This window comes from Geospiza fortis, unplaced genomic scaffold, assembly GCF_000277835.1.
Source record: "Geospiza fortis unplaced genomic scaffold, GeoFor_1.0 scaffold896, whole genome shotgun sequence".
Taxonomy (NCBI): domain Eukaryota; kingdom Metazoa; phylum Chordata; class Aves; order Passeriformes; family Thraupidae; genus Geospiza; species Geospiza fortis.
In genome coordinates, this window is record NW_005054556.1 from 402,257 (window position 1) to 420,082 (window position 17,826).

General features: G+C 41.7%; 1 protein-coding gene across 1 annotated transcript in view; it reads right to left on the minus strand.

Moving 5' to 3' along the window:
* NDST4 (N-deacetylase and N-sulfotransferase 4) overlaps nt 1-17,826 on the minus strand; it is a 64,643-nt gene that overhangs the window by 13,552 nt on the left and 33,265 nt on the right. Inside the window, exons 3-6 of the mRNA XM_005429556.2 lie at nt 17,116-17,203; nt 14,889-15,043; nt 8,843-9,028; nt 7,829-7,957 (exon numbers count right to left, since the gene is read on the minus strand). Of these exons, the coding sequence (XP_005429613.1) occupies nt 7,829-7,957; nt 8,843-9,028; nt 14,889-15,043; nt 17,116-17,203 (558 nt within the window). The remainder of the gene's footprint in view (nt 1-7,828; nt 7,958-8,842; nt 9,029-14,888; nt 15,044-17,115; nt 17,204-17,826) is intronic.

Consider the following 17,826-nt stretch of genomic DNA (forward strand, 5'->3'; position numbering starts at 1 on the left):
ATCGATCAAGCACTTGCAGTGAAAAAATCCATTAAGAAACTTAGGTATAAATGTGTTCCACCTCATCCTCTCAGCCACTCCACAATTAAATAGGATCAATGTTCCCTTTTATGTCCTTTCCTCCTGCTGCTTGGCCCATTGCTGGAAAGCCCAGGAGCCAGAGTTGGGTGTCATGTGGGCATTCCACTGTTCTGAGGGGAAATGGATGTTTGGTGTTTTTAGCTTTTTTAAATAAGGTTTGCCAGAAGGGAGGAATTAATGCGTGGATTCTTCTGTGGCTAGGGGGAGGCTGGGAGGGAGATTTTTGTGTTGACAAAGCACTAATTTTAATAATGACACATGGCTTCTCTAGAATTCAGCACTATTCATATTCATGACCCTTCTGCTGCTGAAACAAAATCATTTATATGCCTGAAAATCGCACTCTTTTTTTTAGTTTTGCTCTCTTTCCACTCTGCACATCTGTTTATACTTTAATGCTCTTGACAGGATAATCAAATATTTTCCAAATATAATATCTCTAAAGAAAGCAACAAAGTCAATGTTTGGACAGAAATATTTTTTGTCTTTGATTGAAGGGGAAACAAAACCACAGAATGCCATTTTATTTCCTGTGCCCATATTCATTACTGTGTCTGCTCTCCACCTCGAGTGCTCCCAGGATGGGAGTTGGAAGCTGCTGTCCAGCAGTGGTGGGAAGTGGCCTTGGGACAGCTGTACAAATGCTGCAGAGCCTCTATGCTGTTTTAAAATTCCCTATTGGAAGAGCAAAATTGGTTCTCATTTACGCAGGAACGCTTTCTGCTTTTCCATTGTTTAGTTGGCAGGATTAAATGAATTCCTCAGTATTGACAGAACAATCCTGTGCCTTGTTCCTTTCCTTCTGAGAATACAGTTGCTAGGCTTGATATTTTATTTTTTTTCCTGTTATCTCTCCAAGTTTTGCTTCTAAAGTGAAGGCTAAATCATGAGCACATTCCAACACAGCCACTGCTCCCCAGGTCATATACATTTGTGGCACCACAAGGTGTGGGGGGTCCCAGATGAAGAAAACTGGTTGGGAGGTTCTAATCCATTAGTTTTATATATTAGTTAACTGTCTCTCTCTTTTTTTTTTTCCCAAAGCCTGCTAGTAGAAAAAATTTGGGGTTTTTAGGTTTTTTTCCTCTCAGCACATTCTTTGAGAGGCTGTGAAAAAAGTAACTGCTGCTTCTGATGAATTTGTGCAATTGATATGTAGCTGGGTGAGGGTGGAAGATCTGAATGGATGTTTATGGCTGTTCATTTGTTACACTTTTGTAAGTGATCAGCAGCACAGCTAATTGTGGCCAAAGCTGCTGCCACTCACATCTGTGGGCCTCAGGAAGCCTTTGCAGAAGTCTGCAGCAATTCAATCTCTTGTTATTTCCATTTTCTAGTGAAATTCATGATACAGGAATTTGTTTTCTTGCCATCTGTGTTTTCTCATTGAAAAGACTTCCTCCGACTATAAAGTCTCTCTTAAAAAAAGAAATAAATCTACTCAGTTCAGACTTAAGAACAAACCCATGTTCAAATTAAGGAAATAAAGCAGATTGCAGTGGGTTTGGGTGCTGTTGGTTTAGGTCAAGCTGAACATGAGGCAGAGCTGTAGAGGACAAAGGACATGGAGGCAAAAAGAAGCCCAAAGGATGATGACTTGGGATAAGTGCCCATAAATGACAGTTTCTCTGCCATTTCTCCTTTGAGATGTGGTAAATTAAGATCTGCTTCTAACCAGGCTTGGAATGATGGGATGAATGATGTCTTTTATCCCTGACATGACACTGTAATCTCCAGGTGGAGGAAGGAAACATTCCCTGGCATTCCCTATGGACACCAAGTTACAGAACAAGTATAAATCATTCTGTTTATTCTGAGCACTCCTATAAAAACTAAGAAAGAGTTTTCACCAGGATATTTTCTTTTGAACTGCAAAGAAATGCCTGGTAAGTTGCTATAGGCTGGAGATGCAGGAAATGTATCATTTGTTTTTATAACAGTTCTACTGTCATGTTGCTATCTTAGCAGTTTTCTGACTGCTCTGGGTGATAGAGTGTTCATAAATGATGATTAATTAATCCAGTTTGGTGGCCTACTCTGAGCAAACAAACCTCAGAGTTAATTTAATTCTCCACTCTTGGTTTCAGAGAAAAAAAAGGCAGCATTTTCAGTTCACTAGAGGATATAATATTCTCAAATCAGCCACTTTCCAATTAATTTGAATGGTGAGCACAGCGAGGAAATTTAGTTCTTGGCCATTTACTTCTATTAAGGATTCATTTTCAATAATCAGAGAATTCTGAGTCAGCTTCTTTTCACCTGGAAGACTTGCTCCTGACACTTGAATAAATAATTGCATGGTGTGTGCATGAAGGTATCAGATTATTTCCCTCCCTCCCCAGTACCCCCTTGTTGACATGCAGTCGTTTACTGCTATTTCTGCCATCACCCAACTTGCTGGGAAGGAATTCTGGTGAAATATCAAAATGTGTGGAGTGGAGCAGCAGCTTTCATAAAGCAGGAAAATGTCATGAAAGAAGGAAAGGAGATGTGCTATCCTTGAAATGTTTTCCTGATGCTCTGGGTTTCAAGCTAATTAGTTTCTAAACGTGCTGCTGAAGGCTTGAGTTTCCATGGGATAATATTTCCCTGTAGTAGCTCTGTACAGCCATGTGGGATGAGGGGGGAAAATAATGATTTACCAAGGAGGGAAAAATATTTGGGACCGTGAGGAAGGTCAGGGTTGATTTGTGTGTTTATGAGCATTGAGATAAATTCTGATGTGACTTGTTAACAAAACTCCCTTCTCATTTGGTGGAATGAACCTTTCCCTCTTGTCAGGTTGGAGAGGGACACGTGTGTCCCTGTGGGCTGCACCCTGATAACTGCAGCTCCAAAAATATTGACATTTTTTATTGGGAGGTTGCCTGCCTGATTTTTTCTGTGCCCAAAATGTGCTGAGATGCTCAGCTCACAGGGCCCTCAGCTGAACTGCACTGTGAATTACTTTTGGGTTGCAGCACATTTCCTACAATGCCCAAGGTTATTTTTTATTCTTTCTATAACTATACTCAGAGAAACAAAGCAAATAAAAAGAAAAACATTACCAGCACTCAAGATGTTCCATAATAACATTCCCAAATCTCTTGTGGAAGGTATAAATTAACCCCTCTCTGCATTTGCTTTTAATATGCCAAAGCAATAACGTGTGATCCTCCTCTGTCTCTGTGATGAGAGAGAGCAGGGAACAAGAACAAAATCTTCCAAGTGTGGCACATGCAGGATGTGGAGAATACAGATCCAACAGGCTGGGAATGAGCAAGAGCCCTTTAGTCACGGGGAGAGTTTAAAAATGGAACTGCCTTTAAGTGGCCCTCAGAATTAAAAGCGTCCCATGCCACTTCCCAGGGAGCTGGAATAATAATGTACGTTATTATGGGCTGCCTGTAGCTTCTGCTGAGGGGAGTTCAAAGTTACCTTTCAATCACAGGTCTGATTTCGCTCTCGACAACAAAATTCCTGTGAAGAAAAGCTAATCTTCCTGAAATTCATCTGCCACGTTTCACCTCTGCTTAAAGCTTCTTAGGGGTGTTTGATTGAAGTGGCAAGAGAAGCCTGAAGAAGTGTTTAACTTCGCCCTTTTTCTGCTGCTTTTCCATTTTTAACCTGATCTGTCAGTTGTGAATATGTGATACTTTGGTGGCTTTGTGGGCCAAATGCTGTGCAGGGTGTGCCTGACTCTCATCCTATGTGGTGAGGCAGGTGTAAACCTAGAATAGGGAAGGTTATACATATAAAAATAGGGAGAAAAATTACTTGTGCCCATTTTTATGGTGGAACTATGGAAAGGAGTCAGTGGGAGATGGAGTAAAAACACCCTGTGAGAGGAAGGGGAAAGGAAGAGTCACTCCAGGTGAATTCCTATGTAACAGGGAGAGAAGAAAGGGATGCCAGGATTCTGGGTTATCCAAAAGCTTTTCAGGTGAACAGGTAATGGGAAAACGTGTATCACATGGGCAAATAAATCCAATTCACTTGACTGCTCAACCAGGCCCGCGGGTGTTGCTGCTTCTCCTCAAGGCCCCATGCACTCATTTTTGCTGTAGTGCTTGGCTGAGGTGCCTTTTGTGCTGTCACTTGCTGGCTTAATAAAAAGCTCTCTGGTTTAAAGAGGTGTTTTTTTTAGGAGAAATGACTCTCTCGCTGTTGTTTGTGGAGGCAATAATATTTAGGGCTGTATTTATTAGCTTATCTTGGTGGTTAAATGTTTATGGCTGTTGTTTATGGCCTGTGGAGCAGGGGAGGAAAGGAAAGGAGCCATCAAACAGATAGTGGGAGACCTTGTGGATGCTCAAGAGGTGATAAATAGAACAGTTTGTAAAAGCATTAAACATGTCAGACTCTTCCCGGGGAGACTGAATGAAGGGCAGGGTCAGAGAACCCACTCGGTTTTGAGCCCGACATTTGGATGTGGAAAATCTCCCAGAAAACTTCAGCACCAATGGAGTTCTCTAACTTTGCCTATGAGAAACCTGCTTTTTTTTTGTTGTTGTTGCTGCAAGTATTTCAGTTTTGGGGACTTTGTTACAAATGGGTTGCCTGTAATTCTGAATTTTCATGGGTTACATTTGGAAGCAGAGAGGGATTTGCTCTGTTCATCCCATTTGCTCTCTCCACCTCCTGTTTTGTGTTTGGTCATGATAGCAGATGATGGGAGCCTGGGAAAATAGCACAGCTTCCACACCAAATTCCCTTTCCAAAAAAAAAGCAGGTGTCTTAAAGCAGGCTGGTTTTACTGCTGGTTACCTTGTGTTTCTCTACAGAGTGTGGCAAAACCAGAAGTGCCTGGAGAGTTGATGGGAAGAGGTTTAAAAGAAAACCAATGTGGCACAGCACTGGTGAAAGAAACAATGAGGGAGGGAGATTGTAAGAACATATTCTGTGAGAAGAAATAGTTATTCTAAAGCACAATTAAGCTAAGCAAATAATGAGAGGTAGAATTTTAAAAAGGCTCAGAATAACTGAAATGTTGAACTCCTTTGAAATGCCATAAGCTTTCTTTTTTCATCTTATATAACCCAATGAAGCAAATGGTAAAAAGATATCTCAAAGCACTGCAAAAAGTTGTAAAGAATTGAGAAGGTTTAGGAAGAGAAAAAATGACATGATGCTGTTCAACGTGGTTTTAAACAGAAAATAAATTTTTACGAGTTTCAGGCTGACTTTGCCTCTGCTGCTGGAGCTGCGGAATGCTGCACACCTGCAGAAAACCTAAATATTTTTTTCACAATGCTGAACAGAACCAGAGAATTTTCTAACATATTTACATAGCTGGGTAGTGTTACATTCCCATTAAGGACATGATGATTTTCTTGTAAGATGCTCTTTGGTATTGCACTCTTGTCTTTGAAGGTACATCATGAGTAGCAATGTACTTTTTTGAGTATTAATGTCTTTTCTTGGCTTAAGATCTAACTGTACTTAATAGAGATACTTATGCTGCCACAAGAATCATAGTGTTGGCACAAGTTTTATTTTGCTATCAAAATTAGTTTGGGCACAAAACCAGCTTTGTAAAGCTTTTTTATATTTTCGTTGGTTGTAGTTTTAGATGTATTTTTTCCCTCTTCCCTTCTTTCTAGTGAGTGTGGTGGTTTTGTTGCTCTCTTTTCACTGCTGCTGTGCAAGTGCTGATGCTACAGCTTTTGGGAGGTCTGTTCTAATTAAGATTTAGTGACTAACTGGGTTTTGATGTTTGTCAAACCACATAGTAAATAACATCAAAGATAATTATAACTTAACTCTGATTGAACAGTCAGCTTTGGTCTGGCAAGGGAGATGAGAAACTTTAAACTGAATTTTTTCTCACTTGAATCAAATAGTAAAGCAAAATTCCAAGAAGATAATGTTTAATTTTCTGCCCCAAACGGTATTTGTATTTCTTATTTGTACCTACATCTGAAGCTCCTTGTTATTGCTCTTAGCCTCCACATGAAGGAAAACCTTCAGAGGGGAGCTGGATTGAAAGAGTTTGACTATCTGGGTTTATTTCAAGGCCAGTCTGTTTGCTGAGCCTTCCCCACTAACTTTAATGAGCTTTGCTTTGAAGTGTTTATGCAAAGAGTAAGTACCCCAAACTGCAGACTTGAGCAGCCTGCTGCCTTAGCTAGATTCTGGAAAGGTCTGCCTGGGATTCTTGTAACCCTCATTAAAACTCCAAGGAAGTTGGTTTGATTTCTGTCTGTCTTGGTGGAATTTATCCCTCCTCTGCCTACTACTAAATCATCTCTGCCAGACATGACTCATCTTTAGGATTCATAAATTAGACAGTGAAAATATCTCTCTGAGCCACAGAGCATTCAGTAGAAGCCATTAAAAAAAATTCCATCAGAAGATCCCCTTGACAATCTCTCTGCAAACTTTATTTCAATGCAGTGTCCCTTGGGCACTTTCTAATTTAACCATCTGTGTGATATTGCTTCATGGAAGCACAAACATTTTTGGTATTTGAGCTTAATAGGTATTTGTAGTACATTTGCTGAAATTGCTAACCACGACCTGAGGAAGGGACTGAGTTTCTATAAACCTCTTGAAAAACTGTTTAATCAAAAGTTGATCATGGCAGTTTTTTCAAATACCACCACCAATATCTAGGGCACTCTGAAGTTACTGGGACACAGATTGGCTGAGGAATTTGGGCTGTTCTAAGCATTGCTTTGTAAGGTTAGGAGCTGTGCATGCTCTGCTGCAGGTTGCTGCACTGCCCAAATCTGAGGAAATCTTCACCTAAGTGAGAAATGCACAGATATTCATCCAAGTATGATAAAGCTCAGTGTGAATTCCAAGCTACACTTCAGGAAAGCACAGGAAGAAAAGCCAGCCTGAGAGAACTGCAGGTAATGGGGAGGCAGGATAAAGAAGAGGGATCTGTTTTATTCATAAGTGAGGTGTCATGTGTATTGTAGAGAAAAATTCCTGATAGAAAAGTCCCATTTCTTTAAGACCACTGAATCCCACTCGGACACCAACTTACTTACCCAGCCAAATGTTCACTCACCAGCATCTAACTGTATAGCACCAAAAATCTATTTCTAGGTGTCTAAATAAAAGTGACCTGGATTTGAGAGCCAGCTCCACCTGAAGTTTCTTTAGCTCTGCAGAGGAGTCAATGAGTACTGGAGTTTAAACTCACTGAAAATGAGGCCACCTGGCAAGACAGGGACATTCATCTTGTCCCTGGTGCAGCTTGTTTGGGTGCAATGGGAAGGAGGGAGGACAATGTCAAGAAAAAATAATTGAAATATTGGGGGGTTTAGCTCTTTCCCTTGCTCCTTGAACCTCTAGGCTCCTGTCTTAAATGGTACCAGGCGGTTTTTAAGCAGCTCAAAACCTGTTTTTAGGAGCTGGTGATGGAACAATGATATCAGGCTCAGGCTGAGGGGTTTCCATTGAGCTGTGTGAGGAGTGCCTGAGGAGCCAAGCTCATGGAAAAAAGAAAAAAATTAACAAGATCAGTTTTTTCTACCCTCATAGGTTAGTTTCAGCTTCAGACATGTCTCTCAGGGGCACCTGGCTTCAGGCTGGGAAACAATAAGGAGCTGGAATTAATGCATTTCCCCGGAAATTGTTGCAGGTCCAGTTGTAGCTGGAAATTGGCAGAAGACATTTTTCTCCTTTCTTCTTAAACTGCTTGTTACCTCTGAGCAAGCGGTCCTGGTTTTGATTTCCCAACCTGATCTCCTTCCCTTTCCCCCTCCCTCCTCCCTGCCAGTCAGCACATCCAAAAACAGCAAAAGAAGGTACCTACGGGGTTCAGGAGAATGGTGAGGAACAGTTCCCCTCCTCGGATACTTTTGTCCAGCTCCTGAGGACCACCAGGATATTCCTTGTAAAAAATAGTGTGAGTGAAAAGGCCACAGGTCTGTCGAGGGAGCACCTGGGAACAGAGGAACAGCAGCTTACTCAGGTATTGCAGTGCCATAATCGACCTGGGGAAGGACTTTGGTTTCCCTTAATTCAACATTTTAGATTTTTTTACTTAGTTAAAATGACAACCAAAAACTACATTTAGGGTACATGTAAAAACACTGCTGATTTTGAGTCTGTTCCAGCAGTAGTTGGGCTCTGCAGGAATTTGGTTTTGAGATACTCCCTCTGCCTTGTTTAGGGCATCACAATTTGCCCTTGGTATGCACAGGCAATATTCAGAGCAGCTTTTGGGACTTGAAACAATGTCTTGGAACATTTGTCAGTTCACCCATCTTGGTAGGACAGGCCAAAGAGCTTGCTAAGTTTTCCTGTCCTCTGTGCACTTTTAAGTGCATGGGAGGAGCCTTCTGTCCCCTGGGTGAGGGATCTAAGAGTCAGGCAGGTGTCCCAGTCCTGCCTCTGGGAATTTCAGGAGCAGAGCTGAAACTGCAGCCTTGCAGAAGTGCTGGAGGAGATTACTTACACCTGTTCACCTTCCCAGGTGATGGGTTTCTAATCCTTTCATGCATAAAGATGAAGCAGAGCTGGGAACAGAGGTCTTAGGCAGTTTAATGATTTCACAGAGTGCAGCCACGACTCGGCTGGTAGTGAAGGGCCACGAGCACATTTAGTTTCTGAGGAATACTTCTGCAGTTGCCTGAGTCTGTGTGACTTTTGTCCCCCTCTTTTAAACTGCCTAACAAATGCACTCTTTGGGCATCCTTACAGCTGCTGAATCCCGGGGAATTTTAAGGAATTTTAAGTATGCTGGCAGACATGAGGCCTCCAGTAAGAGCAGCCCCCTCTGGAGTCCCTGCAGTAGTATTGCTATGAACATGGAAATGCAGTGTACCATGATGCCATTGTGGATGAAGCCCCGTCTGTACCGTGCAGGTTTCAGGTGTGGGTACTCCTCTGTGCTGGTCACACGGATGTGCCACACCTTCTTCCAGGCCTCGTAGAGCTGCACGTGCACCGGGTACACCCCCGAGTGGTGCGGGGCCACTGCGTAGCCCATGCCCGTGGGAATGCCGTGCTCCTGCAGGGTAGGGCACCACAGGGATGGACAAGTTAGGGACACACAGAACACCCCCCCATGTCGTCCTTCAAAGCTGTATTCCTGCACACTGTGGCCCTGGAGAAGCTGCTGTGCCTAGACAGAGTTGTACCTACTGTAGCACGAGCTGGAGAGAACTGGTATTACAGTTGGGTGGCTGCAGTGAGGAAGGAGTAATCCTTCTGGTTTATGTTCCATTGCTGTTGCATGGAATAGATTTGCCTCCTCTTCCATTACATATTGCACATATTTTGCCTGGTTCTTTTTAAAGGTAATCTAGTGAACCACTGCTGCTTATTTACTAAGCTAGTAAACAGATGGAAAAAAATGTTGTAGTGACATATAAGGGATTTTGTTTCCTAGTTCTGGCATAGGAGAAAGATTCCTTCCTGGTTTAATAAATAAATATTCTGCATATCTTCTGAATCTCCTCATTTTTTCCATGGTGTTAGAGTATAGCAAAAAATAGCTTGGACTACTTTTACATTTTATCAATATTTATATTTAGCTCAATTTCTCTATGGAAATATGTGCATGTTCATCATATAATTTATAGGTTATCTTGGAAATTTCCTCCAAAGACACAAATTCATCTTGCTCCCAGTACTACCAGACACATCAGCTCTTTTCTCCTCCTTTAAAACTGATCTGCTGAGAGAAATGGCTAAAATATGAGATGATGATTTTATGTGGTTTTTTTATCCTTCCTTTTGCCCACATTATCCATTGATTACTTTAATTCCCAGAACAGCAGGTTCTGCTGGACATCCTCAAGTACTTAACAAAGAAAGGGTTTTGATTCACTGGCAAAAATGAGGTTAAATCTGTAGGGAACACTCATTCCTACATCACATAATGCAACCACTTTAAATGATCCACTCCTTATAGTAAAGACCTCCGGTTACAGACTGATCCTGTAAAAGAGAAACCCAAACTCTCTATTTTGTCATTTACTCAGAACAAAATGTAATTTCAGTTTTTAATGCTGTTACCTACTTGAGAGGCATGAGTCAGTTTAAGGGTGGAGTGAGGGATAGTTCTATAATGACAGATGGTAAATTGCCCTCTTCTCTATTTAATTTTTTTTTTTTTGCCATTGACATGTAAAAGGAAAAAGCTATATCAAAAGATTTCTTTGAATCTGGCCATTTATTGCCATGCCTGGGAGGTCTGTGATGCTCAGGCTGTCAAACTGTTAACCTGAATATCCTGTCTCAGCTTTTATGGACAAACCTTCACCAAATGTGGGGTAGGAGTACACAGAAACAGAGATGTAAGGCAGATGTGTCCTGGGGTTGACAATGAACACTGCTCTGGATGACACATCCCAAAGTAGGGATCTGGATGAATATGTGTAAGATCCTGTTTATCTCCTGATTGTTTGATGCTGGAATTGCCATAGCACCAGAATGCTGAAATGGTGATCTGCCATTCACAAATCAAATCAGGCAGTTTTTCAGGACTTCTCAACATAAAACACAAGTTAGTCTCTGAATAAAACCTGCTCACTACATAGCTCATCACACAAATACATCAGGTACCCAGATAGCCAATATGAAGTTAAGAAGAAACAACGATCAAATAATTCTATTTTCTTTGGGCAGTTCTATTTGCAGTTTACCTGGGAAGCATAAATACTGTGTGTCCCCTTTTAATGGTTTTCTGTTGCACTTTTCTTCTTTTTCTCTCATTTTGTTATTATACTTACTTTGGGAGTGAAAACTCATGTGTTAAAGGAGGAGTATACTGGTGTGTCAAGATAGGAGAAATACCTGTACTGAGCATTTTGCTTGTGTATTCTAAGGAGCAATTGCCTGATTTTTACATTGAAAATGTACATTGGGTTTTTTAATTTCAAAATTTGTGCTCGTTGGTTTAGTTTGGAATGTAGGTATGATTTCCCATTGTTAGAGAAAATAAGAATGCAAACTTTTAATAAATTTTATGTCTACTGTAGGTCTTTGCATGCAGTCAGTCAAGGTGCAGGTGTGAAGGCTTTTTTTAGATGAAAAAGCCAAATTCAACCTCAGCTAAGTTTGCACAACCTTTTGGCTTTGTCTGATAGCAGATGATGCCACAAATGAGTGTTTCAGAAGAAAATAAGGTGAGGCAGAATAAATCTCATCCTGCTGCACAGGATGATGTTATCTTATATTCACAGGCCATTTTTAGAGGCAGCGGGCAGCTCTCCTTCCCCACATGAAGTACAGGTATTAATAATGGGCCAAATGAGGCTCTTTTCATTGCATGTAGATGCTTTTGCCTTGGCTGTGTGGTCACTGGGCCCTCCCATTTTTGGGATTTAATTGGTGTATTAAAAGCTCCCGCTGTACTTGTGGTTTGAGCAGCTCAAGAGGTGCAGGCAGAGGAAGTGCTAATGTGCATCTGCAGCTGGCTGTAAGCAGGAGGTGGGAGCCAAGGAGTGCTGCTAGACAGGTTCTCAATTGATTTGTTTAGTTCTACATCTTTGTTTCTCCTTCCTGTCAGCTCCCAGCTGCCTCATGCAGCCAGTGACAGTTTTTGCCCTGTCTCTGCTGTGCTTTGGGCTTTGTACTCACAAATGAGCACAGAAGATAATCACTGAGCAAACAAACCAGGGGATGGAATAAAGAGTTACAGGCTTCGGATTAGATACATTCTACTTGTTTTTGTCAGATAAGGAGGTACAAAGGGGGAAGAGGAATATCTTGTTATTGATGGCAGGGAAAACTTGGTTTGCTTTATTTTTGTAATATATGCTATCTGAGACTTCCCCTTGAGTGATTTTTTTGCCTCTGTGTATCCGTTTCATTGCCTATAAACAAGGAGAATAATACTTGAGGAATCATCAGTTTGTAAAATTTAATCTGAGATTTTGTTTGTTAGTGTCTTTAAAGGATTTTGGGATTCTCTGATAGAGGAAAAAGACCCGAACCACAAAACATGATCAGCTCAGACCCAACTCAGACCCAAAATAATTTTAATTTCCCACTTCCTTAGGCAGGCTCTGGAACACACCATCCATGTTTCCATAAAGAGGATGACATTGGAATAGCAAAGCTTTGGGTAGCCTGTGACTTGAGCACAGTTAAAACCTCTGCCTCTTGCTCCTCTGGGGCTGAGGATCTTGTGCTTGATGAGAGATTTGGCAGTGAGGACTTCGGCAATGGGACTATGCATGGTGCAGCTGTGGGGCCATCACTCAGGTACACATCGATAAGGATTTTGCAAGGCAAAACTTCCCCTGCTGCCTGCCAGATCCAGAGCAGTGGTACAATGACATTTATAGCGGGATGTGAGGAAGTTTCTTCCTCTCACCATGGAGGCAGTGGAAATGATCAATATCTCAGGGATGCATGGAACAATTGGGAGGGCTCTGGGTGAAGGCAGTCTCCTGGTTCACAAGCAATGCCTGTGGAAGGGAATCCTTGAAGGCAGATGAGCTGAGGTGTCCATATCTGCACTGAGATCAAGGCAATTAGATACCTAATTAGCAATTAGTTACGTGTGTAAAAACTGTTTCGGTACCTGATTTCTATCTGTGCGCTGGCAGGGCTGTTTGAGGCAGGCTGCAATTGTAAGCTCCCGTTTTACAGAGCCTTGTTAGGAGGTGTGGATAAAGCCATATGAAACAGAGCCAAGGCTTTTATCTACCAGCCAGAGGAGACAAAAGGTCTTAATAAACAGAACTTTAGGGTGCTATTTGGCATCTTCAGTGACCTTGAGTATTGTTCTTGGATATAATGGTGTGCTCTCCCTTCCTGAAAACCTTGTTACCTCCTTAGCCATGTTTAAAAAAGTGAACAGAGAAATAGCACCTTAGGTGAGGAATTAATGTGATCACACTTCCAAATAATTACTGCAGCTTTTCTTGCAGAAGCTGACACAAAGTGTCACCTGTATGTGCAGCCAAAACAGGAGGTGGGGAGATATGGTCAATAAATGAGAAATGCAGGAGAAAATGGCATCAGCATCAAGCTGTGTTCTCCTGAGTATAATATTAAATAAACATAGTGGACAACAAACAAAACACGTGTAACATCAAGCAAATGTTCTATGTATTGTTCCAGATGTCTAATTTAAATTTGGATCCCCCTTGTGACATCAAAGAATAATGGGAAGAGGTTTGCTTTAACTTGGAGGGCTTAGAGAAGTGCAGCTGCAGAACAGGGAGTTTGTGTCTCAAGTAAGACATGATGCTGAGGATGAGACAGCCAGGGAGGAATGAAACCACTCTGAAGTCATGGCTGGGGCCTCTCTGATAGCTATCAGCGAGGCAGTCATAGAGGGAAGATGAATTTCTCCCGCAAGAGAGAATTTCAGAGGAAGCCTTTTGTAAAGAAATGTTCTCATAAGTAAATGGTACAGCTCATATAGATTCAAGGTCAAGGGGTTGATACAACCCCTGTTGAAATGTTAGCAGGAAATAAAAGTGTAATAACAGCAGCTTTTCACTGACATCAGCTCCTTATTTATAGGCACCCTAAGGAGTCTCTACCCTTCAGGACATGGGCTTTATCTTTCTGGAGTGGAAGTTACAAACAGATTCCATTACCAGCTCTGTTTTCAGGCCATGCTATAGATTTTAATCCCAAAGGTGTCTTGACCTGGGTGACTCCATGCTTCCTGAAAATACTAGGAGAATTTCCCTAGAGGTTTAAAGATGAAGGGGCTGTGTATTTTTGCGATATGGATTGTTTAAAAACTTACTCTTGCATTTCAAGTCTCAGCTCTGTTTGGGTCTCTGGGCCAGGCTACACAAAAGGCATGATCAGGATGTGCCAGGAATGAGGCTGACAGGGAAGCAGAAGTGTAGAAAGGAAAAGAAGCCATCCTGCCAAGCAGGAGATGGGAAGGGAGGAAGTCTGGCATAACGAATAAACAGTTAAGACATTTTTAATTAATTTTCTTTAAAGGTTGGTAGGAAAATATTTCCATAAACAAGGGAATAAATTGCTTCCAACTGCTTGTTCAGGCATTTGCCTCTGCTTTTTTCCTGATGTGAGGGATGGGAGAAAGGGGTTTGGCCTTTTAGAGCTGGGAAGGGCTGGGGAATTGCTGTTCCCAAAGCAGCTGAGAAAGGCCCACTGTGTCCCTCAGCTCCTGTGAGCAGCTCTGGTTGCTTGGCGTTTCTGTGCCTCACCAAAGACCACACAGTGTCTTTCCAAAGCCAGCATTTATGGATTTCAGGTTCTCTTTGTCATGTGCAATAAGCCAGCAGAATTAGCCTGAAGAGGCTGTAAATAGTACAAGTACTGGGAGGTCTGGGCAAGGGGGACGATGGCTCGTGGAAGTTCAGAGCACAAATGAGGAAAAGGGAAGCACAATTATCTGTCAATATCAGCAAGAGGTCAGCTATATAAAGAGCATTTTTCAAGCAGGTCATTAAAAAAGGCACAGTGAAACCCAGCAGCTTCACTTGTTGGCTCTGCCAGCATCAAGATTTCTCCCAAACCACACACCAGGTTCAGGGTTCACTGCAGCTTTCTCCCTGCCTTACTGAGGATGTTTGCAGCAGAGTTTCCCAAGCTGATAACCTGAGTACAAAGTGCTGCCTCAAGCTGTTTAGGCCAGCTGCTGTCTGCTGTGTTTGCACTGATTCTGATCCCCATGGTCCTGCCAGGATACTTGGGCAGGGCTGCTCCCTCTGCAGAAAGCCTGTGTCAGTGGGAGAGGCCAAGACAAAATTCAGTTTGAGTCACAAACAGGCTGGGTTTGGGATGAGCTTCTAACCTCACTTATGCCTCTGTTTGCATGCCTGAGTAAATTATAGGTATTGTACAGACAAGCATGAAACCAGTGGGGAAGGCATGGCCATGGTAGTGAAGGCATCCCAGTAAATCTCTTGGGAACTCTAACTCACCATTGCAAACTCTTTGTTGAGGATCATCTGCTCCACCAGTGAGGACTCATTGTGGAAGAGGTGTGGCTGCATGTGACTCCACATGTGAGGAAACCACCAGAACTCATCCACAGATCTCAGCAGCAGGTCGTCACCCTCATCCTCCTCCTCAGTCCCTGCAGAGGGACGAAAGGGACAAAAAAGATACTAGGAAGCAAAAAAGGCCCATAATTACTTTTTAAACACGGAAGAGTCTGCCAAAAACCCTGGTGTCCTTGGCTTGTCTCACTGTGTTACTGTTCTGTTTACAAACTATGGGAGTATTAAATATAAACATTAGCACTTATTTTTTAAACATATATGATCTTAAAAACTGTCCCTCCCCATTTTCTCTATTTGCTTTATTTTAATACCACACTATCTTTTCATCCCCATAACCCAGTAGCTTGGATTTAACATGACAAAACAGTGTCAGGAATATGAATGCCGTTTTGCAGGTCTTTTGAAAGCTGGACAAATGATGATGTTTGGTATTAAAGAAAAGGCATCAGTTATTTTCCATTTTGTCCTGATAATAATGTCACTGTTAAATACAAAGTACTCTCCATAAAGGCAACGTATGGATAAAAATGAAATCTTATCAATGCTTCCCCTCTATCCTCCTTGTAACTACCCCTTTATTAGCTTTGGTTAATTGAAATCTGATCATTTCTGGTAAAGTGTGAAACAAGTTTTAAAATACAATTAGGTGGAAAGCATGAAGTTGTAACGGCAAAAGTCTTCCAAGTATTTCTTAGGGTTCAATATTCAATTTTGGCCAGATTTAATCTTGAAGAAAACCCAATAAAACCTCCTGTGTTAGTGAAGGGTATCTGCTTCAGGCAGAAGTGAGGATTTGTGGCTGTAACAAAGAAAACCTTCAACTGGAGAGAGGACACAATGCTGCTCCCCGCATCTGCAGACACATCTGCCCTGCTTTTCCAGCCTGGAAAGGCACAGTGACATTCCAGTAATCTCACCTTCAAACTACCCAGCAATATTCGTTTTTTAGCACATTTCCTTCGTGTTCTTTGCCATTTGAATGCTTTCATTTTGCTTCAGTCTAAGAAATAATTGCCAAAATCAGTCTCCTGATGCAAACACAGAAATCCTGTGTTCTTACAGGCCCTTTAATGTTTTGCAAAACTCATTGGAAGCAAAAGCTCCACGGATGTCACTGTTTACTTGGCAGGAACATCCAGAGATGCCTGTTCAGTGCCTGCACTTCAGCTCTTGGCTTTTATTTTCCATTTCTGCAGTGGTTTTTGAAGAATGCCACTACACAAGGAGAGCAGTACTTTGAAACTTTCTCCCAGAATCACTGCATCCCTTTGCTCCCCTCTTTGCAGCACTCTGCAAGTTCTAAGGAAGCTGCTCTCCTATGATGGGAGTGCTGCAGGAAAAAGAAAATAGCCTTGTTTACTGGAGAATTCCATACTGAAAAGAAAGGCCTGATGGCTGCTCCCTCTGTGCCCTGGATTTTGGGAGTGGCTGCTGGCTGGTTTTGGGGTTTGTGCTTCACTTGCAGTCACTCAGGCATGGGCAAGGGAAGAAACTTAGCCCAGGCTTTCAAAATGGGACAGAGGAGGGAGAAAATGGTTTGTGAGGCAGCTGAGGATCTCTTTGATAAGCCCGAGTTAGGGATGGAGAGGGAACAGGTGGGTATTTGAAATACATAAAGAACTACAAGCAGAGATTGTAGATTTAGGTCAAAGTAAAATTTAGTGCCTTATTAACTTCTGAAGTAGAGTGTGGTTCTTGAAAAAAATCCTACTTTTGCCCATTAATTTTTTTGTAAATTTAGATATACACCTAATAAAATGTTGCACTTTTACTATAACAAAACCCAGACAAGATGAAGCATAATGCTTTCCATTTTAAAGAGGAACGAATAGATGTTCCACCATTTCAGTGTCCAAAGGGGTAAAGACACGCTATGGATGAGCTGCTCAGGTACACAAGGATGCCCTTGGTGTTTTCCTGAAAGATGTGTGGTGGTAAATCTTAGCGTTATAAAGGAGGCAAAGTGGTTGCAGAGATCTCTAATTCCTCAGGAGACACAGTAAGGTTTTTCAGGTGTGATAGGTATGATGAAATAGAAAAGATTGGGAAAATGATGTCTCAGAGCCTCTGATTATTTAGAAAGGGAATGTTTAAAGCTAGATTTTAAATTCTGTCACCTGTTTAACTGCATGAAGTTCCTTCTTACCTGTGTGGTAAAATTTTCCTGAAAATCCAAGGTTGAAGGTAAAATTTGCAACCTGAGTGCGCAGTAAATTTTGAGTCTCTAGTAAAGCCTGAAATAAATAAGAAATTAACATGGATTTAGAAAAATTAATATTATTTTGGGCTCATCTTTTTTTTTTTTTATAGGACTATTACAGAGAGCTTAATTTGTTCCATGAGAGTTTGATGGGCTAGAAAAGGTGGTGGGAGCACCTCACTGTCCAAGGAGGTGATGGTTCTGTGCCTTGGCCCAGGATATTATCCCCTGGGGCACTGATCAATGGCAGGACTCAAACACTGCCACTCAGAAGCAGCAATATACTCGCTCACTTCATTAGTGAAGCTTGAGAAAATGTGCTTAAACCCCAAAATAAAATTAGGAATATTACTCATCATCTAGACATGAAGGTGTTGGGATTTACTTACCTGCAGGACCATTTTGGGCTGTGTCTGAATAGCAAATTCAGGCTCAAGTGTGAATGAGCAAAGCTTCAGGTTTGACCTGTGGTAGAAGCTGTGTCCATGTCATAAATGCATTTTTAATTTAATTAATGTTTATTTTTATTCTCTCCTCCAAGCTAAGATAAGCCCACTGGAAAGGAAATGGAAGGAAAGGGTGCTGCTTATGGAAGAAATAGTCTTGGCTACTTGTCTAGTTTTTGTTTTGGACTTATTTTCCAGCTCCTAGGGAAAG